Here is a 26,468-nt window from a genome sequence, read left to right as displayed (position 1 = left end):
TGGCTTTGTGTGATGTAGGGTTGTAGGATGACTCGTCTAGTAATCTGTCGGTGTGTGTCGGTTTCCTGTAAACTGTCGTTCGTAATGAGTTGTCGTTGTGGCTTACCAGGCAGTCTAGAAAAGGAAGTTTGCCATTTTCTTCGACTTCTCTGGTAAACTGTATGTCAGTGTTTTGTTCGTTAAGGTGGTTGTGGAATGCGTCAATTTCGTCGTGTCGAACGGCGGTGAATGTGTCGTCAACGTAACGTAACCAAAGCGGTATCGTTTGTCGGCAAGTCGAAAGGGCGCGTTCCTCGATGTTCTGCATCACAATTTCTGCTATAACAACAGAAACTGGAGACCCCATGGCAGTGCCGTGTAACTGTTTGTAGTGTTTACCGTTGTACTGAAAGTAAGTAGACGTTAGGCAAATGTTTAGCAAGTCCATGATGTCGTCTGTCGGTAGCGGTAGTGGTTCGGTAGATTTTCGGATTGCAGTCTCAGTGCATTGTAATGCTAATTGAAGTGGAATACTTGTGAACAGTGATTTCACATCAAATGACACTAGTTTGTAGTCGTCAGGTATCTGAACAGTCTTGGTAGCGTTAATGAAGTCTTCAGTGGATTGTAGTTTATGTCTGGATTTGTCGGTTAGCGGTTGTAGTATTGTCGTCAGGTACTTGGATAGTTGGTATGTGGGAGAGCCACAGAAAGAAACAATAGGTCGCATCGGGAAACCAGGTTTGTGTAGTTTCGGCAAACCGTAGAGTTTCGGTGGCTGTGGTACCGAGCACCTCAGTCGATAGCGACCTATTGTTTCTTCTGTCGAAGAAAATGGCAAACTTCCTTTTCTAGACTGCCTGGTAAGCCACAACGACAACTCATTACGAACGACAGTTTACAGGAAACCGACACACACCGACAGATTACTAGACGAGTCATCCTACAACCCTACATCACACAAAGCCACAACTATCAGAACTCTAACACGACGCGCACAACTAGTATGTGACTCGACAGACAGCTTATCCGACGAGAACAAATACCTTCACCGTGTTTTTACGAAGAACAACTACAACAACGACTTCATCCGACGAAACACTCACCGACCCACTACCACTACCGAAACAAACGACACCGCAACCCCTACGACTACAGCAACCATACCGTACATAAAAGGTATGTCTGAAAACATCTCGCGCATCTTACTACCCTTCAATATCCGCGTCGCCCACAAACCCATCACCACACTACGTCAGTTACTAACCAACGTTAAAGACAAAGACGAACCGAGGAACAGACAGGGAACGATTTATAAGATCAATTGTTCCGACTGCCAAGCCTCCTACATCGGTGAGACTGGCAGAAACCTCACAACAAGACTGACTGAACACAGACGGGCGACGAGGAAAGGTGATGTCAGCAATCACATTGCTGAACACCATCGACTTACCAACCACAACATTGACTGGGACTCTGCGCAATGCCTAACCTACAGCACTGACTATTTTCAACGACTGACTCTGGAAAGCTGGTTTACTAACTTAGAACAGACTCCCCTAAACAGATGTCAACAACTACCCGCCCCATACAAACGACTCATTCACGACATAAACATCACAAACGACCGAAAAAGAACAACCTAGCTTTACCGACAGACCGAAACAGACCAATCACGAACGACTTACGTCACTTGAGTCTTACAGCCAATAACATCACGGCAAAACCAACCGATCATTTCACACGAACTGGAATAAGAACATTCTACTGACAACAATCACTCACTTGACTCTGATGATGACTTCCGCACAGGTTGTCGAAACGTCAGTCACTGCCACCGACAACAGTCCTTCTCAGGACTACACTCACCCGGACGATCAGACTACACCTTCACATAAAGATATTTTGTAAGTAAAAGTTCACTAAATGTTTTTTATTGCCAGTTTAATCATATACATGGAGAAAATTATTGATTATGATTGGCCAAGTAATCCATATGTTTAGAAATGTAATTCTTTGTACGTTTATGAATATGTTTCCTGAGATTTTACACAAAAACCCATGAAATGCACTTTTTGATGACATAGAAACTCGCACTGTTGTTCACAATGAAGTTGAAATGGGTGACAATTTTGTGGCCTTACCTCAGTTTACTGATATGCTAGGTACCCTCACCAAAATGGTTCTTTTTAGTATAAACTCCAACAAGATGGATGCAGAGTATAAACCATAAACCATTGTGCAAGTGAACTACTAAAATCCTGAATTAGAATATCAACAAAGCAAATGTATGTCATTTTTGAGAACATTTTCATGTTCACAAAGAATGCTCAATTATTTAGAATGTTCCTTGACGGGGTTGCCATCAAAACAACTATCGCATCTCTCTGTATTAAATGGTGATCTTTGTCCAAAGATTTTTCTCACATCCACCACTGCACCTGTTCCATTCATCACCACCATAAAGTTATGTACTCCAAATTGTCTGGCTTAATCACTAGAAACAAGTAAATTGCAGAAAGATTATGTACTATGTTCCAAAATTTCCACTGCTATACAAAATTTTCACTTAATGAAAAAAGTTGTGCCACATCACCCTGCATGGGACTCTTTCCCAACCCAGGTTAGGGTATTTGTAAAATCAACAAATACATTCCAAGTTGCTGTGCATCTGTTCAGTTATAGATGAAATATGATGTCAAAATGTAGTAAGAACAAAACAGTGAACAGATGCACAGTAACACAGAATCTATTTATTTTTAGCCTGCTTGCAGGTGGTAGTTATGTTATCAAGTGTGAGATTTGGTGTGGAATATTTGCATTCACCATATTGGATGGGTGGAAGATTTGGGACTAGTGACAAAGAAAGAGGGAGGGGGGAAAGGAGAGGTTCTTCTGGTTTCCCCCTTCCCCCTGGCAAAAAAAATATTGGCTGCACTGAATCTTGTGTTTTAAAACACAAACTGCGGCTTGCAAGCAGGCTAATTTGTTTTAAATATGAGAAAAAAAGCAAAATGGTGTGAGTGGTGATGTCATCTATGCATGTGTCCTCCGATTGATCATAAGTAGGAACTAATCAAAATGCCTGTACCATTCACCTTGACATAAAATGCCGAATAAAGTACCGTGCCCAATAGAGCACAGACGCATGAATTATAATTGACCATCTCGTTAATCATGTTTGTCAAGCTAGACAAGGCTTGGTAAACAAGAGTTCTTCAGACCATCAGTTCAAGGAACATTTTTTTCTCGGAGGAAAATTTTGGGGGTTGATTGAAATAAATTACAGATAAACTATACACATTTTTTCAAACGCATAGGTAGAAGAATGTATTGCCGCCCTCTTACATACCTATCAATATTATCATGCTGCTAAGATGAAGGTACATCAGTTGTCTTTTCGGCTTCAATTGCGGCCGCATTCGCGAGTCTTCTCTTACGTATTATTAAATAATTCCTTCCAGATATAGCTAAGATGTAAATAGATCCAGCCATACAGGTAAAGGCGATTGATTTTTGAAGAAAATCGGCAATTCTTAGGAAGACGGACATATTTTCTTCTCTTACGCAACAGTTTATGCAGCGGTTGTAACTGTAAAGTAAGCGCGCGCAATGTCACGCAAACTGAAATTTCGCGGGACTGGAGAAGAAACATGGCAACAATTTGTAGGGGAAATATCGTCACCCGATCGCTGGCTAATAGAGCTCTTATCTGCCGCTTGTTTTCAAGTATGGTCATAATCCAGAATTTAATAAGGAAAGTCTGCATTTTGAGCTATGTTTCATGAATATCTTACCGAGTTCGTTCCTTTTCAGGTGGCAGTTCCACCCAGGTAAGCCCTTAGCGTTCGATTGTTTGTAATAATTCCACGTGTAACAGAGCGTAGGAAACAGTAATAATAACTGGTGATTTTTGTGATTTGATATCATTATTATTATCACTACTCCATTATTTTTTTTGATTGTTAAAGCTGTATTTTGAAATAGCTTCATATTTATGTGCGATTTCTATTCTGGCACTCTGCCACCAGCCATCTCTAATTATTTTACAGCTATCAATAAGCGGGAGAAGTACAATACAAGACTTGCTTCCAGGTCTTCCTATACTCTTCCTCCGATAAGGACAAATTATGGTAAATTCAGTACAAAATTTCAAGGAGCAAAAATTTGGAATTCAATAAGTAAAGAAACTAAATCTCTCCTCAGGCTATTTTTTAAGAAAACCTTAAAAAGAAAAATCATACAATTATATTAATACGCAGTTACTTCTTTTTACTTTCAATAAGTAATCTGTATTGCATTGTAAGTAGCTTTATCTATTGCTTGTCACTATTCTTATGTTGTAAATATCATTGTTTTCTTTTTTTTGTTGTTTTTTTTTTGTTTGTTCTTGCCCCTGTGTAATGTTAGCTTGTAACTTTGTCTTATATATCTATTTATATCTCTATTCTTAGGTTACTTTTACTTTATTAATACACATGGCTGTAATCTTTTCTAATTTGTATTTCATAGATAGCTGTCTAATTTTCCTAGCCCTTATGGTTATTATCGGCAGCTAATACCTTACTCTTAAGTTTCAAAATCTATGTATTACTTTTTCCTTCTTGTTGGTATAAATAAATGTTGTTGTTGTTTAAAGGATAATGAAATGATCTATAAATTAAACATTAGTCATGGATAAAACTTTTTAGGTAGCTACAAGTGATCACACAGGCTCAAAGTTCAAAATTTAAAGTTCACTACCCAATACAGTTGTTTCTATTCTACTTGTTGTACGACATGTACATTCAGGTATCTCACTTTTTCCAGAGGGGGTGGTGTAGGGGTGTTTTGGGGAAGGTGTAACTGACAGACAAAAGTAAAGTTGCGTTCAGCATTTGTGTTTTTTTTCTGGATTATCTGGATCAATTCTGGATATTACTTAAGTCATAAAAAATTAGTTGTGAAAACTTGTTTAATAATCATTACAATGTCAGTTTCATCTGACACTTCTGTAGATAGGTCTAGATATGGTGCTAGATGTGTGCAACCAAGACATGGATTTTTATTTTAACATTGTAATGTCTTTCTCTCTGCATTAATTTTTTAAATTTTCTCCTGCATTACTCTTAGGGAGAGCCTGTTGGGTTTATTGGCTTAGGAAACATGGGAGGTCCCATGGCCAAGAATTTGTTGAATGCAGGACATGAGATTTTAGTCCATGACATATTCTCAGAGGCTGTTGTAGATCTGAAACAACTGGGAGCTGCTACTGCTGCCACGCCCAGTGAAGTAGCTTCCAAGGCAACTACAATTGTCACCATGTTACCTTCGAGGTAATTTGAATACTTGGTATTTTTCTCACCACCAGCAAAAGCACTTTCTAGTCACTTAAACCTTGAAAAGAGACGTTTTCCTGCAGCTTGTGCATTGGAGAAAATTGTTAAAGACTGCGATATTACCTTAAAAAATCAACAATTTAACTTAGGTTCTATCAACTGAGTTGATAATGTTAATTGGCCACTCTAAAGGGTTTAAAGCTAGTTTCTTTAGAAACTTGCCCCTTAGAAAAATCAATAGTCAAGTTTAAGAAGCAAAGTTCTAAGGTTGATTGAAAACTTTGAAAGACAAATTTGCAGCCAAGAACATTGTCTGTTACTCTCTGTCAGGGCGCAACACTAACTTTTCTACTTACTATTGTATTGTATTGTAATCTTTATTTAAACATGATCAATTCATCAGCCTGAAAAAATACATATCACATACGCTAAGATATTTAAAATTAAAACTACTTCCTATAGCACTAAAGCTGTTTTCCGTGAATGCCATGCGTTAGACTTAAAGAATGTCATTGATCTTATGTTTAAATAACCCCAGAGACTCTGTGTTCCTTATATCGCGTGGTAAACTGTTCCATAATGTGGCGCCATTGTAGCTAAAGCTTTTTCTGTAATAATTAGTGCGCGGTAGTGGAACATTAAGCTTATTTTCAGAGTCCCTGAGGTCATAAGCAGAGTCACGCCATGTAAACTTTGAATATAGATACCTTGGAGCTAGCCCGTGCAGACATCTAAACATCATGGTGGCTTTATGGATTTCCTGCTGGCATGCAAGATTTTTCCACCCTAAAAACTCGATTAGCTGAGTTGCATCAGCATCATAGTTAGAGAATGTCAACGCACGGGCTGCTCTATTCTGCAATTTCTGCAGTTTGTCTCGCAGTGTTTTCCCACAGCTACCCCGAACAATGTCACAGTAATCAAAGTGAGGTTTTACTAAAGCTTGGTAGACGAGATGTAAGGTTGATGCTGGGATCAGGTGCCTAATTCGCTTTAGGGCCCCGATACCAGAGGCGATCTTTTTCGTTAGTTTTTCGATGTGACTATGCCAATCGAGTTTATCGTCTGTTATTACACCAAGCGATTTTGTAGCTGTAACCTGGCTCACTTGAGTATTGTTCATTCTAATTGTTGGTGAAGCTGTGGGAGTATTCAGTCTCTGCCTCGACCCTATTAGCATGAATTCGGTTTTAGTCATGTTCAACATGAGTTTGTTCGCTTGTAGCCAGTTGAAGACGTTTTCTAGGTCTCCATTTAGACAAAACTGAACGTTCTCAAGATTGCTTCCCGCATATGTGAGGTGCGTGTCATCGGCATACATTCTTGGTTTACAATTTGATAAGCAATTTGGAAGATCGCTGATATATAATAAGAACAATAATGGACCGAGGATGGTCCCTTGAGGGACACCGCAAGTCAACGAGTAGCTACTGGATAGCGACCCATTGACAGAGCATTTTTGTGTTTGGTTTTCCAAATATGACTGAAACCATCTGAAAGATTTTCCATGTATACCATAATAGTTTAGTTTCGATAGAAGGATCTGATGATCAACAGTGTCAAAAGCTTTTTTCAAATCTAGAAAAATGACTCCATTGATTTTCTCGTTATCAATATTATATGCCGAAGAATCTGTCGCTTCCAACAAATCTGTTACAGTTGAATGATTAGCACGAAACCCTGATTGGTTTTGACATAGAATATCGTGCTCTTCCAAATAGGCATATAACTAGCCAAGTGGCTATTGACATCTTAGATGTTTTTAGATGTTACGACAATTTCAGTTTGTTTACTAGCCAAACTGGCTGGTGGAAATTGAAAACCACAAGCCAAAACTGAATTTCTGCTCAAGTCTGTGGCTAGTGGGCTACCATTAGTGTCAAGCCCTGCTCTGTTGGCTTGTGTGAAGAGTCTCTGAAGAGGTCTCAAAGCCTGTTCTTGTGTGAATCATATAACATTAAAATATGAGTCGGTATCACCTTTCTATAATGTCACAGTGTTTCTTCAGTGGTTAAACTCAAACTAGACAAGCGTTTGAATCATATTAGTTCAGTAATTTGCTGATAACCTCTTTGCTGGACTTGTACCACATGGAATGATTTATTCAATGAAATTATGCATAGGATACAATTGAAAATATTGTACCATCACTTAAGTTTTTTCATGCCTCTAATCATGATAATACCTGCTTAGATTGTTGAAATGTCTGTGACTACGCCTGCTAACAGTCCTTGTTGGGACTATTCACACTCCACTCAAATTCAAATAATTTACAGGTTGTTTCTAATTGCAGTCCAAATGTGAAAGAGGTTTACTGCGGTGAGAATGGTATCCTAAGGTGAGAAGAAACAGCTCTGTTATTTCTAACTTTATTTCTAGCTCCAAAGAATACATATATCTTATTACACATTTTACTGTGTCGTATCACAGAGTATTTTGACGAGTTGTGCTGTATTTTGATGAGCCTGTAGGGCGAGTCAAAATACAAACAACGAGTAAAAATACTTAGCGATAGGACATAACAAAATGTCTAATAAGAGATTTATTATCCAACATGCCAAATTGTTATTTCAGTGGGGGCAAATTTTGTGTATATTTCTGGAGTAAAGTATAGAGTGATATTTGTACTTGTCTTGCATGATATTTGTACTCTATGAAGCACATTTGGGTAACACTTCTCCATTCTATCCCCTGCACTCCTCTTTTATGATGGAGGGTTCAATCATTATTTCTCTATATTTGAGTTACATCAGCCTCGGTAGCCTCTTCAACATAGTGTAACAATACAAACTCAATTTTCACTTCATGACAATGTTGATTTGCATGCCTGCAAAGAAAGGAAAAGGGAGGTAGTCACCATTATGAAAGAGGCCTTCAGGGGTGTTTGCTTTGAGCCACCTTTTCCATCCCCTTGGAAATTTAAAATGTAAGTTTTGTGATATACATTCCTTTAAGCCTTCTTGTTTTGCAACTTTGCAACTCCAGCCCCCCTTTCCCCCCCCCACCCCCCCCCCCCAAGGAACCTCAGAGACCCTTCTTAAGGTCAGGTTGAGTATATTTCGGGATTGCTTCAGAGAAAGACTGAATTTTGAAATTTCTGTAACTGTGATAAATTAAAAAAGAATATATTTTTTGTAGTTCTGTGAAGCCTGGATCATTGTTAATTGACACAAGCACCATAGAACCAGCAGTTGCCAAGGAGATGGGTGAAATTGTACAGAGCAAAGGAGCCACTTTTCTGGATGCACCAGTCTCTGGAGGTGAGGTGTCATTTACCATTGTACATCCAGACGTCAGTATGTACAATCTCCATGGTTTTCTTTGGTGCTCATTTTCTCTATCTCCAGATGTACATGTCAACGCAACAGACATATCACATCTCTGGTCTGAATTTTCAAAGGAAGACAGTTCAGGAGATATAAAATTCTTCACAATTTTTGTGGAAAATTGTGATCACCATATATGCGTATTACAGGAGTGATAGGAAGTTGCATTGGCAGCCATTGATGAGAAAAATGTGACAAGTTAACCCTTTAACTCCTAACATCTCATTAGTTATTCTCCTCACTGTCTGCCATACAATTAGTAAGATGTTAGTTTGGAGAAGTTGTTATTGGGTCAAATAATCCCCTAATTGATATTTTCATTTATTCTCATTACTTGTCTTCTTGATATTGTATTGATATTGTAAGGAGAAATTCTGTCTTGGTCACTCATGGGAGGTAGAAGATTAAAGAGCTAGTTGACAATTAAAAGTTTAAGCTTTTGGCTACAGACAGTACATTTTTGGAGTTGTTTATACAGCAGTGGTGAGAAAAAAAGAAAAATGTTGCACAAAAATCTGGAGGCGAGTCCTCTCTTTTTCACAAACCAGTTTAGGGAGGGTACTGGATTTCTCTCTTTTTAATTGTTTGTACCAGTGATGGGCGAAAGGGGTCTTTAGGTAGTATCTGCATGTATAATGTTGATCAAACTCTCAAATTAATGTAACCTAATGTCTGTCTGCAAATTTATTTTAGGGGTAACAGCAGCTAAAGGAGGAACATTAACATTTATGGTTGGTGGTGAAGATGACGCTTATGAAAGGGCCTCAAAAATATTACAACACATGGGAAAGAATGTAATTCACACTGGAGCTACTGGCACAGGGCAGGTAGTTTGAATAGAATGCAGTCACTTAACCCTTTCACTCCCATGGGTGATCAACACATATTTTCTCTTTACAACATCGGTACAATATCAAATAGACAAGTGATGAGAATTTAAAAAAATATCAATAGGGGGGTTAATTACTAGATCCAATATCAAATTCACCAAACTCACATCATAATAATCACATGGCATCCAGTAAAGAGAATTAGGTACTAGCGAGATTCTGAAGTGAAATGGTTGACCCTTCCAATCTCAATAATAATAATATAATAATAATAATAGATAGTAATAATAATGATGGTTTTGTGAAGGGAAATCAACGTTAATCCCAAAACCCGGAGAGTTTACCAGCGACAACCAACGACCCATCACTTGTCTAAACACGCTTTATAAGTGGTTCACTTCGTGTCTGCTTGCCACAACAAACCAGCATCTTGAGGAGAACAATCTAATGGAGGGTGCGCAGAGGGGGGCATGTGCAGGGTGCAGTGGAACAACAGACAACCTATTGATTGACCGAACATTTGCATTGGATTGTCATAGAAGGAGGTGGAATTTGAGTGTGGCCTGGATTGATGTTAAAAAGGCGTACGATTCTGTAGATCATAGTTGGTTGAATGGAGTGATGACGTTACACAGGTTTCCCACATGGTTGTGTAAAGTCATTGCTAAACTGTGTAAGAGTTGGAACAGATAGTGGCAATCACAAGGGAAGGGAGACAGACCTCCGAAAGGATTAAGTTCAACAGAGGGTTACCACAGGGGGATGCATTGTGCCCGAGGCTGTTCACCGTATGCTTGAACCCAGTTGCATGGAAGATCAGAGCCGCTGAAGGATACTGGAGGTCCAAACCTATTAACAGCAAGGTTACGGGACTCTTGTTTATTGATGATCTCAAGATCTTCGCTCCATTGGAGAGTAAGCTTGAATTGGTTAAGTCATCTATGGAGGATGTGGGGCTTCAGTGGAACCTAAAGAAGTGTGTGGTGGCCCATGTGAAAAGGGGGGTACAAGTGACTGCTGTCTCAGGGGGGAGAGTTGTGGAGTCGACTAGAATACGATGTCTTGATGATGGTGAGTGGTACAAGTTTCTTGGAGTACTTGAGAGTGTTAGGTAGGAGGATAAGTTGGTCCTGGAGTGTGCAGCAAGAGAGTATCTCAGACGATTGTCAGTTATTTGGACAAGTCCCTTGTCCGATTATAATCAGGTGGTAGCATCAAATCAGTTTGCATTGCCTGTTCTTGGATATCTTATGTGGACACAACAGTGGCCAGTGATGGAACTTAAGCAGATCAATAGGGAAGCGCGCAAGATTGTTGTCGAGAGTGGGGGTAGACACCCATGTAGTTCGAATGCATTGTTGTATATGCCAAGAAGTAAAGGAGGGCAGGGATTGCACTCTGTTGAAATGGAGTACAAAGCCACAAAAATCAAAGGTGCAGTCAGACTCCATGGTAATGAAGATCATGCACTGGGAATGGTATGGGAGTTTGAAGAGCAAGCGGCAAGGATGGGGCGTAGGTCCATTTTTAAAGAAGCGGCTAAGTGCGCGGAGGAGTTGGGGCTGGAGTTGGATTTGGAACACACGCAAGGGATCAAGAAAGAGGTGCGAAGGTGCCAACTTGAGAAGTTGGAGGATGAGATCAGAAACCAACGATGGCAAGGGTGTCTAGTGACTACCAGGCTGGAGGATGAGAGTTTGAGTGCCGATGGGTGTTTCTGGTGGCTCATAGAGTGGAAGAACTGCCCATCACACACAATTGCTGGACTCATTGAGCTATACGAGTAGCTCTTGCCAATGCGAGTATACACAAGTCAGAAGACCCACACAAGCAGGGAAGGCGAGGTGAAGTGCAGATTATGCGGTAAGGCTCCAGAGAGCGTGGCTCATTTCTTGTCAGGATGCAGTGCACTGGCCCAGTGCAAGTATCTCTCTAGACACGACGCAGCACTGAAGGTACTGTTTTATGAACTGTTGTATGATGAGGGAGTTATAGACGAGATACCACAGTGGTACTCGCCCGACAAGCCCAAGCCCGTGTATGAGTCAGAGAATGTTAAAGCTTATTGGGATCTCCCTATATATGCTGATCAACACAATAGGGTGGATGCACGCATTGTAAATCGTATGTGCAAGAGAGTTGTGACGCTGGAAATGGGCTGCCAGTGGGTTAACAAGCGGACAAGAAAGGATGAAGAGAAGACACTGAAGTACAGACCCCTTCGCTGGGAACTAAGGCAGCAGTTCCCAGGCTACGAGGTGAAGCAATATAACATCATAATGGATGCCCTTGGGGGGTGGCCATGGGAGCTGGATGTCATGATGCACAAGCTGGTGGGAGGCAGAAGCACAGACGTACTGCAAAAGATGCAGAGGGCAGTGCTCTCGCGCATGCTGAATATTGCCCGGACTTTCAAGGTGGCAGTTTGAGTTCCTGTTAGAAGGACCATAGACACAACGGAAAAGCTTTTTAGGATTAGTTAATGTACATTTATTTTTTACTCCATGGTTCACAGGTTACGGTTTTCGCCCTGTGCTGCCTGATTAGAATGTAGCATTCAGTTGATTTCTCTGCGATAATAATAATAATAATAATTATGATATTTGAATTTACCATAATCACTAAAAATGTACAAAAATCATGTTAAAAGGCTTAAAATGTCTGATAAAAATCTAAGAAAAGCTATTGGATACACGCTTCAGTTAGTAACGATGATGACAACAACAATAATAATCATAATAATTTGGTTCTGTAGGATCAGACTCATATCAGACCCAAACTAACTTTGATAACAAAAACGACCTACATATAAAAATTGCGAAAGCAACTACTAGTTCGTATTGAAAGAATTTCAGAAAATGTGCATCGAAATTATCCTTACAAAAGTAAATTACATTAAAAAAATATATGAGAAGGGAAATGACACTCTTACTCTTAAAAACTGTAAAAACAAATTTTAAAAATGTCTATCCTATATTTGCCATAGCATTGTCAATTAAGAAATCTGTATCAAATGTCTCAATTGTTCTTCTCTTCTTTCTTGTACCTCTTAAGCGTAAGAGGGTGCATCCTAATAATTATAATAATAATGATAATAATAATAATATTAATAATTAATTAAAGCTATGATTATAATTATAATTAAAGCTATGACAGTTTGAATTGACACTCGACATTTATACGTTATTTGCTAGTTCCAAGAAGTTCATCAGCATGTTAAATGAAATGGAGTACATAACAGTTTGAGTAATTTACTATGGAAATGAAGAGTAAGAACATCCTCTTGTGAATCAACAGGTGTTTAGGGCTTTCTCAAATACTGAAACAAAAAATTGCGAAGATCTCTAAGCTCACACAGCAAGAAAGAAAATGTTCCTGACCAGTAACTCAGAAATAAAATTGGTCTTTTTGCCCTCTACAGTAGCAAGAAGTGGGAGCAGATACAATTACAATTCCAACTCCTTTGGGCATAACCTTCTTTTTACAGGCAGCCAAGATTTGCAACAATTTGTTACTAGCTGTGAGCATGATAGGGGTCTCAGAGGCCACAAATCTTGGAATCCGGCTGGGTCTGGAACCAGAAATGATCGCCAAGGTTATTAACACAAGCAGCGGTCGTTGCTGGTCCAGCGACACCTACAATCCCTGTCCTGGGATCATTGAAGGGATCCCTTCTAGCAACAACTATCAAGGAGGATTTGCCTCACAGCTTATGGTCAAGGTAAGTTGACACAAGATGAAAATATGCTTGGCAAGAAGTTGTGTTCTTAGCGATGAAGGGTGGGGGGGTACCTTTGTGTCACAGGTGAGTCGCAGTGTTTGGTGGGGTGGTGGTAGTACCTCCCCTTCTACCACAGCAGCTCTGAGCCCAGTTGTTCAAAGGAGTGAATAATGCTTTCCTGCACTGGTTAAGATTTCACAAAACATATCTCATCATTCACTAGAGCAAGATGTATCCAGGGATGGGTGTTATTCACCCAGTGAACAACTGGGGCCTTGTTTCACATGTCGGTGCAGTTTCTTTTTGGTTTGTGTCATTCCTCAAAGAGTTTTTCTCTCCTTCTGCAAAAACCAAATTTCGATTTTATCTCAGGACAAAGTGCTGCCACATAAACCTATTGATTAATATAATTTTATATATATATATATTTTTATTTTGGGACATAGTATATAGTACATGGATCCCACAACAGTACCTGTTTACAACACATTGCAATATCAAAGCCTTCAGCCCAGCCCTTTCCATTCCCCCATCCCTCCCTCCCCCCCCCCCCCCAATAATATTTTTTTTCTGAGTAATTTTCAAATCAATTTTCCTGTTTGGAACCAATCCAGACAAAATCTCAAACATAAATGAGTCAACGTGAGTTTGACCACCAGAATAGATTGAAATGGGGCATATCCAAGACTTAATATACTTCTGTTTCATAGCAAGGGTAAAGGGCAAGTGATGGGAGAATTCAGTTTTGCAGTAAACCTTATTATCAAAGCATGAATGTTTGGAATTCAGAAATGGATCGTTCTTGTCAACAAAAAGCACTAAAAAAGTTTTGTTTTTTGTTACAGGACTTAGGTCTTGCTCAAAGTGCAGCAACTGCTACTACCACCCCTACACCAATGGGTTCACTTGCTCATCAAATTTATAGAATAATGTGCAATAAAGGATATGCTAAGCTAGACTTTTCATCTGTGTTCCAGTTCCTGAAGGAAGATCAACATTGAGATAGTTTATTTATGTTAGCTATTTTTTTAGTTGATACAATTTTAATGCGAGGCAATTCTGGAAGAATAGGTTGTTTTGCCATGCTAATTTATTTGTAAACTAGTTGCTCTAGGTGTGGAGAATGGTAGACAAAAGTACTGTTAAAGGTGACTTGGAGATGTCCTAAATGATTAGAAGGTTTTCACTCCCCATGCCTGGAAATTTGGCTTGATGCAAACATATATACCTTTAATAGAGGCTAAATGGGGCCAAATGGCCTCATTATTTACTATACCATTCGTGCCAAAAGCAAAATGAAAGGAAAGTGGCCTTATGATCAGAGGGTGTCAGCGAGTTGTTAGGTGCTTGCTGTAGTGTAAGTTCCAAAAAAAATTTCTAAACTTTTACACAGTAAATTTTGGTCCATGTCATCTGTAGTTAACTTCAAAAAGACAGACATTGCCATATCTGAGGCCGGTTGAAACATTTGTGCATCAACTTGATGAATTCATTTTGTAACTTAGTCATCCTCAGCGTTACCACTGGTCATTCCAGGTGGTTCAATAATCTTCATCAAGGGATCAGATTAATTATTTCTTTACCGCTCAGCAAACAGTATTATTTTTGCCATTGCACTATTTTGATACAGCATGCCCAATATACCCAAGGTGTCGAGTACATGTATACACAAAGTTACTTAGGGTGGTTGTTTTCAGGATCTACTGAAACGGTTCTTTTTATTGATTAACATTTTGATCATTGCATGACTGCAAGAAGTTGCCACCTCAGTGGTCTATCACTGGCCTTAAAGCACAAGTATTAACCCTTTCACTCCTGAAATCTCAACAGTAACTCTCCTGGATTTTCAAAGGCTGGATTGTACTATTCACTGAATAAATCTCTTCTGGGCGGGTAGCGGAGTGTGTTTTGTTAACCCTTCTCCACTGAATTGCGATGTATCTGTTGGATATCGTTTTTCACCCATTGAACAAATAGACTTTGGTTTTAAGGGTAAGGCTTGCTGATTGGTTTTATGCTGTTTTTTAAAGTCCTTGGAAATGTCTGGCAAAAATGGGGAAGCTCTGTGTGAAATCCCATTTAATGTCTGTAAAGGGTTAAAGCAGTTTGTTAGCTCAGCATTGACTATGGAAAACAGCCATTACAGTGGGTGTTTCCCTGTATCAATAAAGATCTAAAAACAGACAGGTAAACTACCAGAAATTTAATTTTGTACTGTTAGTGCAAAACATAAATAAACTGACAAATTTAATTCTTTAATTAGTATGAAATGTGATTCATTATACTTATTAATATTTTACAATTGTTGAGCACTTTGTTTCATTCTTCACATGCACAGAAATGTGTCCATACCCATCTTGGAGAAAACAAAACAGGACTCTAAAAAATTGTAATTCAAGAACATCAAGCCCGACATCAGTATCCGTATTCTCCACATTTCTCTCTATACATTTCCTTTGTTTAGCAATCAAATCTTAGTTTGAAGATAATTTCCTTTATTCTCATGATCCTAATGAATGATTCGGCAGTATCACTGTAAGGAGATATTAGATGCTGATTACTCTAAGGGTTTGAAAAGTCAACCAAGGGCTTTCTCTGTTTGTTTCGTCCCCCTCTTCCTCTCCCTGTTTGTTTTATGAAGTTTGCTTGAAAACTACTTCTCTTTCACCATAGCAAACCTTTCAACAATCAACAAAAATGCACATTTGCCTGATTTTCACAGCTACATATGAAGATATATCTTTAAAATCAAGGTTGACACTCAAGCAAGAATACTTGCATTTCCAAGGAGAAACTCATTTTAGATCTTTAAAATTAAGTAAAAAGGGTTGCTTTTATATTGTTGCATTAACTTTGACAAAATTAATGAAAATACACATTTGAGAGGAAACCTAGAACTGTATATTTACATGAATAATTACACTATTGAGGCAACAACAACATCATCATCATTTCAAGCTCAAGTATTAAAACAAATATTGACACTAAAATTATTAGGTACCTTCTTGGAATTCATTCTGTTATGAATTGTATCCTTTTCCATTTTTTTCACAATTGGTACAGATATCAGAGAAATGCCCTTAATATGCCAGCTAAACTTTAATTACCAATGTAAAACATTAATATACAGATGACATATTTCTCAAATTGTTCCCAAATGATGATATAATATGGTAAAATGGTTACAAACAGTTAATAACTGTAACCTTGGTTTGTTATTTGACAAAGCAAATTTTGTCATGTATTCCTTGGATATGTTGGTACTGACATGATTTCAAAAAAATAAGTGTGATAGAGAATAAGAGCTGTAGTAGAACAGGAAAAAAATGATAATGTCCCTCTCTGTTTCAAATGGGTTTCTTTCTTGCACAACTTAACAGGATTGTGGGACAAAGTATGACAAACTGGCTCTGCTTAAACTGATTGGGTACTTTCAGCCCATGTAGATTTAGCACCTATTGCATATGGTAGTCTACACTTAAGTGCTCTATCAACATTAAAATTGTATGCACTACCATTTCCAAATGCACTCTGCATAATGCTTGTCCTCTTTGCCACACAATCAGCACTAGTATGGTAAATACTTTGCTATTGCTCACTGGAACTAGAGATATTTTAGTATATAATCCTTGGTTAACCATTCTGTTCCTTGGTGTAAGCTGGAAGGCCATAAAGTACAGGAGATGCTCCTATCAGATATTTCAGTTTACAAGCTTTTCGCGACTGGCTTAGTACTTGTGGTAACGAGAAACAAGACCCAGATTGAAGCCACTGTTTCAGCAGCAATTCACTGAAGCGATCAATGTCTTTGTCAGTAACATCCCACAAGTTAGCAACAATGGCTGGGCTGAAAGTGAATACATTATAAATAGATTACATGCTACATATCTATACAGTGAACCATAGAGTAGAGCTATGGTCTTTGAAGAATAACTAGTTCCTTGAGGGTCTGGTCCAAGAAAAGGGAGTGCCCAACCTATAAGGAAAGCAAGTTATACGAGTTTCCCAATGACAAAGGTCAATAGCAGTTGACATTTGGGTTTAAATCAGGACTTGACACTAATGGTAGCAACTAGCGACACACTTGTAGAAATTCAGTTTTGGCCAGTGTTTTTCGATTTCCACTAGCCAGTGTCGCTAGTAAACAAACTGAAATTGTCATAACATCTAAGTTGTCACTGGCCACTTGGCTAGTAAGTTGAAAAGTTAGTGTTGAGCTCTGTCAAATAGAGCCAGAGGTTTCAATAAAAGCTGGTTACCAGCTGTCTATCACTGCCCATGAGTCCTCTTACTGCTGTCTGTTGAGCCTGCGAGCTGGCTCCCATGTTTAAGTCTTGCCTTAGGACCCCTTTTCCAAGGACAGCTACCCACTACTATATCAACAGCTGCTTAAGCAAAAAGCTGTTGAAACCTACCATATAGCACGTCAGTAAAAGACTTTGTAAGGGAACTAACACACAAGAAATGAATGCCAAAGACATACCAGCCTGCCAGAAGATAGTTTAAGGCCATCCCCCTTGGCTCACACTCTCCACCAACCTAATGAATTAAAATAGAGTGGTTACTTATATGCCCCATGCCTAGTCTCAACCAACTACACATCTGAACCAGACAATTGGACACTTCCTTTGCCTTTTGTTGGTTTGTCAACAACAATTACGTGATAATGTTTTTCCTTCACGGTCAGGAATAAACTAACCTGTAGTTTTCCCGAACTGCAACCCATAAGCAGAGTAACAGCTCGACAATCCAACCTTTGAATGTCATCACCCTGCAGAAATTCACGCCCAGTGCCATGACCAAAATATCTAGAAAGAATATTGATGTCATGATTAAAGCAACAACAACAATAAAACTTTCTACTGTAGATACCCTTATCTGAAAATGTTTATCGCATCTAGAACTAATAAGTATGGAATCATGTTTACTGTAGGTGCTCTCCACTGATATATCAGTTGACAGTCAGTCAACACTTGGGTGACACTTGGTCGATAGTCAGTCGGCACTTGGTTGATGGTTGGTACACAGCTGGCCAATACTTGGTTGACAGTTGATGGTCAATATCTTTACCGATACATTGACCGACTGTCAACCAAATGTCAACCAACATATCGGTGAAATGTTAACTGACTCTCGACAAATAATTATGTCAACCGATGTATTAGTTGAGAGCACCTACAGTAAACATGATCCTTAGTATGTGTAACGGTTGTATTATGGACCCAGTTTAGCAGCTAAGCAACTGCAGCTCACGAAAGAGCATCAAATGTCATATAAAAAGGGCCATAGATACTGATTTCACTGCTAAAATACAAAAACATCTTCCTTGTTTCAGTTGTAATTTGTGTATAGTTCAGTCAATGTAACATAAATCATTACTGGTAGTAACTGATACAGACATATCAGAATAATAACATGGGTAATCCAACTTAATTGGTCACACAAGCAAAATTTCAAGTATGTATGAAAGAAACCCAAAATATCTTAAATTTGTCTCTATCTTAGTCAACTTATTTAACATTTAAGAGTCATGATTCTCAGTATTTCAGCACTGACAGCTCTGCAAATATCTAACCTCTATGACCTTTAAATGCTCTACTTTGTAAATGACAGGCTTAGAAATTTCCAGGGTTTCAGAACTAGGGTTTATTTTAGAGGTATGCATATCAGAGGGGTGTGAGGGGAAGGTTTTTTTCAAAAACTTTGTAAGAGCCAAATGACAATTCTTTACATTCCCTCTGATCTGTTGTATACATTTCTTGGTAGAGAACTTGTAATGTTTAAAGATGGAAGCCGACATTCTCAAATGGAGGATAATATAACCAGTACATGACAGTTTTTGTTGGGGAGAGAGAGAGGGGTAAATTGGAGGCTAATGAGAGATAGGAGGCATACCAGAAGCTTGATGTTCTAGACAGAGGGGGCTCATTTAAAAGGAGATTTACTGGAGTGTTTTTAGTTATTCACATGAACAGGTCATGGACAGTCAAAGCTGATGGGAGACCCTAGCATAGTGCACTGGACTCTGGGTTGAGAGGTCTGGGTTTGAGTACTGGCTGGGTTAGTGTGTTCTGTTTGTGGGCAAAACACTTTACTCTCACAGTGCCTCTCTTCACCCAAAAGGACAAATGGCTTCTGCCGAATTGTCGGGGGGGGGGGGGTGAGCGGTAATACTCCTGGTTGGCTGTGTGGGCCAATAGGCCCCTTACTGGAGCCTTTACAGTAACTCACATGAACAGGTCATGGTCAGTTAAAGCACTCCTGAACTCTTCCTGTGTGGGAGCCTTTCCTGTGATACCTTGCCATCCATCTTCGCTGCAAGTGACAACAATTATTCATATAAGCTGGATTATACAAGCATTTTGATTGGTTCATACTTGTGATCTATTAAAAAACAGATGCAAGAGTAATGTCACCATCAACAACATTTTGCTTTCTTATTGTTTAAAACCATTACACACTGCCAAAATCAGTGACACACTTGGCTGGGCTTCCTGTGCCACTTTTTTGTTCTTACTACATTTTGATGTCATCTGTGATCTATTACTAAACAGACACACAGCAACATTGAATCTATTTGTTCAGTTTATAATATATTGGTGTTACCTCTATCAACTTATCAACTCGTATAGCCTAGTTTAATATATAAGAAACACAACATCAGGTCTTCCTTCTGTTTCATTTGCTTCAATCGTTTGCTTGTGTTTTGTACCTTTCAAACCACTTCTGAAACATTTTCTGGGTGTTGGGTAGGTTATTCTGAGGATTGAGTGCATAGAATGTTTTCTCAGGATCAATCTCAGGCAACTGTCTTTGACACGATAACTATCAAGAAAAATGCAGAAAAAAATATTAACTGACAATGAATATCAAGGTATTAAAAAGCTAAGAATCTGGCAGAAAAGTTGTTGTGGTAGGCAACCACATTTCAAAAGACCTTCATTCTATTCAATCAATTGACAATTTTTCCTGTATGCTTACCTTGGCTAATAGATAATGAAATGACAAACATTTTTTTTGTATCAGATCACAACTTCTTTTCATGAAATTACAAAACCATTATTGTAAGGGAGAATTATGCTCCAGAAACCAAAGGAGCCAGTTCTTTACACAAGGTCTAACCCAAACCATGGTTTGCACAATCAGTGGGCATCAGGGTTGATATAATTAATTAAAATAAATTTCTTTCCACTGTTGACAGCATAGCAGAGATAAAAATCAATATGGTTCTGGGAGAAAACATGACAGTTCTTTGAGAAACAAGTCAGGTCTTCAAACTTTCAAAGACCTCTTAATGGAATGTGTACCTTGGAAAAAAGAAATTGCAGAGATGGGACCCTTGTCACAGGTTGGTCAAACAGGATGGGTATGCTTTCCCATGGAAGATGCTGAATATCCTAAGAATCATAAAATACAGATCAGTTTGATTTATACATATGCCAGAAATTGACTCTGGTTTCAAAAATTTTTGAAGAGTATGTCCCAATACTGAATAAGTTGATAAGTAAGATCTGCTACCACAATTTAGGCACACATCTTGCAATTACAGGATATGTGTGCATGCCCATAAATCTACCTTAGTGTCTGAACACCTTGAATATAATGGTGAGCAACCAGTACCCATTACACTAATGTTGCATATGACCACTTTTTAAACTAATATGGAATGTCAGTCCATTACAGATGCCTTTCCTCCCACCCTTGTGTTTGGCTAAGCTTTGATTCCTTGACAGTTCACCAACATCTATTTACAAAGAACCCACATATTGGTTGTTCAGTTGTCAGGTCTTCAGAGCTAGAGCTAGAATACATTTAATGGCTGATTACTAAACAAATGTAAGACCTAAAAAAGCTGGCTCTTACTTTTCCAAGAATTAGGATTACAGGATGACGAGGAATGTTCTCTGCAGAGTGACCTCCAGACCTGAGAAGGAATTTTGTTGTCATCAATAATTTCTCGAGAGTACAAGTAATGAAGGTAAGAAAGAAAATTAACCTTTATGTTCCCTCAAACCTGTTTATGCAGCTTTTCTTGTCTGTATCTTCAAATAGCTTGTCAGTGAGGTTCTGAACTTCATCAAGTAGCTGAAACACGCAATGTGAGAGATCATGAAATGAGAGATGATTACTTAAGGGCCAAGGCTGAGGAACCTCCCTTTGTCTCTAGTTGCTAAGACTAAACACATTCTCCTGTCAGGCAATTGACTATGATAAACCAATAGAGTGCAATTTTATCAAACACCAAATAATCAAAACAAAAATAATCACAACAGCTTATTGCAATACAGGTTGAGAAAAAAAAAACCAGAGGGTTGCTATGTCTAGGAAACACAAGTGGACCAAATTACAATTTAGTTAATGTAAGTAGTTGCTAAATCTGACTTTAGCCCTTCATTAGAGTGAAGAGTTAGCCCTTTGCTTTGACAAAAGCAGTGAAATTCCAACTTACTTTAGACACTTGATTATGAATTCTTTGATTGCAACAAAAATTTTCTTGTTCTTACTTTTTCAAAAGAAGGTAAGGTAGCATCCATGGCGGTAATTTCAATCAGTGCTTCAGCAGTTTCTTTTCTTGACAAGCAAAATGACGAATCTATGAGGACCTACAACAAACAAAGGACACTTAATAATAAAAATATTAATAATAACAATGGGATTTAGCTGGGGGCATTCCATGAGGTGGTTCTTCTTGTCCACTGGTTTAAAGTGAAACATTGAAATGTTGGTTTTTGTGGAGGGAGGAAAACCAAGGAACCTGTACAAAAACCCTTGGAGCAAGGACACACCAACCCAAATACCACATATGACACCAGGTCTGGGAATTGAACCTGTGCAACAGCAGGGAGGTGAGTGCTCTTGCCACTGAACCATCCCTAGTTCCCATTCGGTTACTATGCAAGGTTTTGCTACTTCAATTGTCATCTTTGGGTCAAGCACCAAAGAAGATGGCATACAAATCATAACAAAGATTGATGGACAAAACATTTTTCATACAATCTGCCATCCTTATAACTCGGGAAACTCTGATTGATTCATGCACAACATACTTCAAGCAAATGATTATCAGGTCGGCATCCACACAGGATTGAAACTTTCTCTTCCAACTCTCTGGCTAAGGATGCTATTGATTCACGATACTCTTCATCAATAGGCTGACCAAGAAGAACTCCTCTCCATCTTCCAAGCCAAGAACCTTCAAGTTTCTCCAAAAGGTTCTAAAGAAATGACCATAATTATTACAATTTAGACTTTCAGTTATGTCATAGGAGAGGATACACATTCATCGCTTGTGAGAGTTGAAATGCTGATCACCTTCATTCTCCTGTCAAGCCTTGTCCTTAGTGTCCACCACTCAGTTGTGTTGTTAATATTCATGCTTTTGATGCTGTCATTCATTATGTCTGTAAATTCCTCCAATACACCAGACTGGAACAACTTTGAAAGATCCATAACAACTTTGTCTCCCTTTACAAAATAAATTGTTTCAGTCAATAGTTAATTAGGTTAATTTACTTTGCCAACCCTGTTCTTGTGCTTTTATCAATACTTACAGACTTTCTAGTGGTTAAATGAGAAATTATCTACTAGTAAGCTCAGGTTACCCCCAGTGTTTTGTCAGATATCCAGACAGTTTGCTCAGACGTATTTATAGTGATCTTCTAGAATAAAGAGGTATTGTGAGAATTCAGTGTTTTACCCAAAAACCCCTTATGGTGACCTTGGACAAAGCTTACGCCTGCACTTCAGAATCTCAACTGACTGTAAGCTACTACCTCTTCCAACGTAGAGGTTAGAGGTCCACTCTCCCTAAATACAACAACAGAGTAACCGCAATATAACCAAGTTGTTACAAACACATCGACATACAGTGCAATCCTTGTTCTGTGCTTCTCCAGATGTTGTGTTAATCTTAACCACAGTAGGATCACATTCAGCCCTTATCCTGCAGATCAGCAGTTCTCTGTCCTTGCTTACTGGATGTGTGAAGGTTTCCAAAGTGCAAACAGTCCACTCTAGAAAACAATAATTCTAATTTCTTACCTTGTCAATATTATACTATAGGATTATTGCCAAGTTAACTATTTGCTCAACGTAATAAATTAAATTTGAGTTCTACTTGTCAAAGGAACTAAAAATTCATGGCAAATGTAATCATCTATGTGTAGCATGAGCTGAAGAATTGGGAAGAGTCAAATGAGGTGGTCTGGTAACAAAAAGTTTTTAACAAAGTAATTTTGCTTAAAGAATTATGTTAAATTAGTGACAATTACATTTCGCTAGAAAAAAATATTCTCCTGTTATAAGAGTCGCATTGTTCTACAAACCAATCCTGAGAAAGTTGAACAGTTAAACACTTTCTTTGAAGCTGGTTTGGCTGCATAACACAGCTGAAAGCTCGCTATTGCTTGTAAAATAACTATAATGTACCTTTAGGCATGTTCTGCAATAGGGAAATTTCTTCAGGAGTGAAGAGACCTTGTTTGTCTCTCTCAGTTGCACACAAGGAAAACTTCATGATGTTTCGAGTCTTGACCAGGGCAGCCAGTTTTTGGTGAGTAGTATCAGTTGAAGAGTCATCAAGTGACAAGGAGGAAAGACGTTCTGCAAGCTTCACCAGATCTCCTCTGTTTTCCTAACAGACAAAAAGGAAATAACAAAATAAAGAGAAATCTACTTGTAGATTTATTAAGTTCCCTGCTCTAGCATCCCCTGTTCTAGTTCCCTGTTCTGACATCCCACGTCTTACAGTAGTTCCCTGTTCTGGCATCCATGTTCTAGTTCCCTGTTCTGTAATCCCCTGTTCTGGCAGCCATGTTCCACTTCCTTGTTCTAGCATCAAAGGTTCTAATTCCTTGTTTTCACATCCCATATAGAGGAGCAGATAAACTTTGAGTCACTTAGTGCCACAGTAATTGGGGACACCAGTAAACACGGACAGTTGTGTGCCATGTCTAAGAGGTAAAAGCATCCAACTGGTTTTCACAAGGTCACGAAAAATCTCCCTCTTTTGTATACATAACAAATAGAAGTCTATCAAATGCAACAGTAGCTACAAGTACTCACAAGCAAAGGTGTTATCATACATACCAAAGGTTTAGAAAAATCCTTTGCTATTCTCCTAAAATAACAAAATCACAGGGATTCAATCGAAAATATCCCTGGTCACTAGTCAGTGAAGTCATCTTTAATTAATTTGAGTTGAAACTTCAACTTAAATTAACAAAAAGGATGTAAACTTTGCCATTATCTTTGTAGTCTAGATGAGTGTTCTACAAACTAGTTCCAAATTAAGCTTTAGAGGTAAACAATTCCCCTTTGGCATCTTTACTATAGCTAAGATATCTTGCTCTATGGGGACATAAGAAGTTGAAATGAAATTTTTTTATACATTTGCCATAATTGCAAAAACAAAAAAAATTGAAAAATAACTATTTTGCTGATTTGGACAAGGCAAATTTACCAATTACCAGTAGATTAATTCAATGTTGAATTCACATCAGCTGAATAAAACAAAAGAAATTAACCCTTCATTTTCAGCACAACTTCATGTTCAACAAACAATTTTTAATAAGATCTTACTTTATTCTCTTTCCTGTTCTGGTAACAGCTTGATGTCTAAGAGTAACAGACAAGGACAAGTTTAAATAGTAAGTTGCAACTTCAGGTGCTGATCTTCCAAGGCAGAAGGCTAATCCCCGACAGGTGTCAGAGAACAGGGCGGGAGGAGGACATGCTTGACAGAGATTAAATGCTTCCCTGAAGTACTGGGCAGCTTGATCACGCTGTTTGCTAGATGCTGGATAGGGAGGAAAAGAGAGAAATGTCAAACCAAAATTAGCAACTTGAATAATTAAGAGCTGAGTTATATTTAATTCACAGACTGGTCCTACATGCATTGTGCTGAGCTTGTTAAGTGGTAAGGTTTTTCATAAAATTGTAGTGGTATCATCTTGAATGGTCCTTTGTCCAGAGAGGACACATAATGGATTGAAGTGGGAGGCTGTCCACTGTACCTTGGATATGATCACCCATGTCATTACAAATAGCTTTAGATGGTTTCTTAGTCTGTTGCTTTGGCTTTTGTTTAGTATTTGCTTCAGATTTGTCACAGTCTTGAAGCTCTTCCATGACTTTTTTGCTCTTTCCCTTGCCTTTTGCTCTTAAAGATTTTTTCCTCCCATTATCCAAAATAGAAGTATTTTCCAGAGTTTTAGAAGTCCTGGTTTTTCTATTTGAAGCCTTTCGTGGCATTTCAGGCTCAGATTCTTCATCATTCACTGCTTCAACAGGATTTGACATTTCTGTATTTCCACAAGATATGGTGTTCATCTGGGTTTTAAAAAACCAGTTACAATCTACAGAAACTTCACTAGACAAATTCCTGTTTTCAAGCAATGCTGCTACTCCATGTAAGTGAAGTAAGAAGGTTTTGCTGATTACTAAGTGAACTGGGGTGCTCTCATTCACATTTTCTAAACAGTGCAGTAGCATCATTGCTTCTGATAGCACAAGATTGGCTTTCGTAAGGTTTCCATTCTGAAGTAAGGTCTTTACATTCATGCAATGTAAAGTAACTTGGTGCTGATCGAACATGGACTGTGAAATAGAGGATTCTGCAGCAGCTGTATCCTTCTTCTGTTTTCGCCCTCTTCCAGAATTGGCTCCTTTTCTTTTCTTTGTTCCCTTTGAACTGCCATCATTAGTTTCTGAATGATACAGCACTGCATGAAGTCTTTTACAAGCATGTTTTATTTTACACACTGCAGCTTCACAAACTAACTTGGCCACATCCAATGCTTGCAATGATTGTTCAGGTCTTGAGGTAAGCGCAAGGTGGTTGGAAAGACTCATCAAGTACTCTACAAAGATAACATGCAGTACAGGATCAAGGCAACTGACACATTCACATGTTTGTGGATGTTCTGTGAAGAGTGGTTCTTGCACACAGCATTCAGAGGACTTGGATTTGTTTGCAGATTTCAGAGTTGGTTGAAGGATTCTCTCTACCTGATTAACCCTACATTGGCTCTTTTCTGTCTTGCCTTGCACCACTTCAAGTTGTGCAATATTGATAAGGAACTCTGTTGTCCTGAAAATTGCAAAGATCTAGTTTCAGAACATTCAAATTTCAAACTGGACTCCTCCATCTTTTTTTTTTTTAAACGTCAGAATAATAATGCAGTCAGACAAACAAGAAAGTATGGACAATAACAACAAATCCTAGAGGTAACAATCAAATTTCAATCTGGTCAACAAAGAGATTCTATGTTGGTGTGAGTCTGTTCAGTTACAT

General features: G+C 38.5%; 2 protein-coding genes and 1 long non-coding RNA gene across 6 annotated transcripts in view; 1 reads left to right on the top strand and 2 right to left on the bottom strand.

Annotated features, from left to right (window-relative positions):
- Window positions 1-1,897: 1,897 nt before the first annotated feature.
- On the bottom strand, window positions 1,898-3,591 carry LOC148718686 (uncharacterized). The gene is made up of 2 exons (XR_015993847.1): window positions 3,332-3,591; window positions 1,898-2,476 (listed from the first exon to the last, which is right to left on the bottom strand). It is a non-coding gene; the product is annotated as an uncharacterized LOC148718686 (long non-coding RNA).
- Window positions 3,577-15,433, top strand: LOC111328508 (3-hydroxyisobutyrate dehydrogenase, mitochondrial). Of its 2 annotated transcripts, XM_088740641.1 has the most exons (8): window positions 3,579-3,708; window positions 3,796-3,812; window positions 5,092-5,294; window positions 7,591-7,635; window positions 8,436-8,557; window positions 9,317-9,450; window positions 12,941-13,174; window positions 14,020-15,433. In XM_088740641.1, the coding sequence occupies exons 1-8, from the start codon at window positions 3,633-3,635 to the stop codon at window positions 14,173-14,175; spliced, it is 987 nt and encodes a 328-aa protein (XP_088596767.1). In that variant the 5' UTR covers window positions 3,579-3,632; the 3' UTR covers window positions 14,176-15,433. The 2 variants fall into 2 exon arrangements, with proteins under 2 accessions (XP_088596769.1, XP_088596767.1); XM_088740643.1 differs by lacking the exon at window positions 5,092-5,294 and having other exon boundaries at window positions 3,577-3,708.
- Window positions 15,363-26,468, bottom strand: part of LOC148718685 (uncharacterized) — a 25,977-nt gene continuing 14,871 nt past the window's right edge. For 2 of the 3 annotated variants that reach the window (XM_088740638.1, XM_088740639.1), the window contains exons 15-30: window positions 25,189-26,264; window positions 24,755-24,971; window positions 24,263-24,293; window positions 23,603-23,807; window positions 23,042-23,187; window positions 22,487-22,639; window positions 22,222-22,389; window positions 21,679-21,777; window positions 21,189-21,259; window positions 21,038-21,098; window positions 20,482-20,571; window positions 19,887-19,999; window positions 19,406-19,489; window positions 17,874-17,982; window positions 17,658-17,713; window positions 15,363-17,021 (exon numbers count right to left, since the gene is read on the bottom strand). In XM_088740638.1, the coding sequence (XP_088596764.1) occupies window positions 16,808-17,021; window positions 17,658-17,713; window positions 17,874-17,982; window positions 19,406-19,489; window positions 19,887-19,999; window positions 20,482-20,571; window positions 21,038-21,098; window positions 21,189-21,259; window positions 21,679-21,777; window positions 22,222-22,389; window positions 22,487-22,639; window positions 23,042-23,187; window positions 23,603-23,807; window positions 24,263-24,293; window positions 24,755-24,971; window positions 25,189-26,264 (2,893 nt within the window). In that variant the 3' untranslated portion in view covers window positions 15,363-16,807. The remainder of the gene's footprint in view (window positions 17,022-17,657; window positions 17,714-17,873; window positions 17,983-19,405; window positions 19,490-19,886; window positions 20,000-20,481; window positions 20,572-21,037; window positions 21,099-21,188; window positions 21,260-21,678; window positions 21,778-22,221; window positions 22,390-22,486; window positions 22,640-23,041; window positions 23,188-23,602; window positions 23,808-24,262; window positions 24,294-24,754; window positions 24,972-25,188; window positions 26,265-26,468) is intronic. The other variant, XM_088740640.1, reaches the window with a different exon arrangement.

This window comes from Stylophora pistillata, chromosome 12 (genome assembly GCF_964205215.1).
Source record: "Stylophora pistillata chromosome 12, jaStyPist1.2, whole genome shotgun sequence".
Classification (NCBI taxonomy): domain Eukaryota; kingdom Metazoa; phylum Cnidaria; class Anthozoa; order Scleractinia; family Pocilloporidae; genus Stylophora; species Stylophora pistillata.
The sequence above is the reverse complement of the archived record's forward strand: the minus strand, read 5'-3'. Positions and strand labels throughout refer to the sequence as shown.

Bases quoted from the DNA above. Each gene is read 5' to 3' on its own strand.
- LOC111328508 (XM_088740641.1), top strand. From the start codon at position 3,633: ATGGCAACAATTTGTAGGGGAAATATCGTCACCCGATCGCTGGCTAAT. The intron at 7,636-8,435 runs GTGAGAAGAAAC...TATTTTTTGTAG, and splicing joins GGTGAGAATGGTATCCTAAG to TTCTGTGAAGCCTGGATCAT. The intron at 8,558-9,316 runs GTGAGGTGTCAT...AATTTATTTTAG, and splicing joins GGATGCACCAGTCTCTGGAG to GGGTAACAGCAGCTAAAGGA.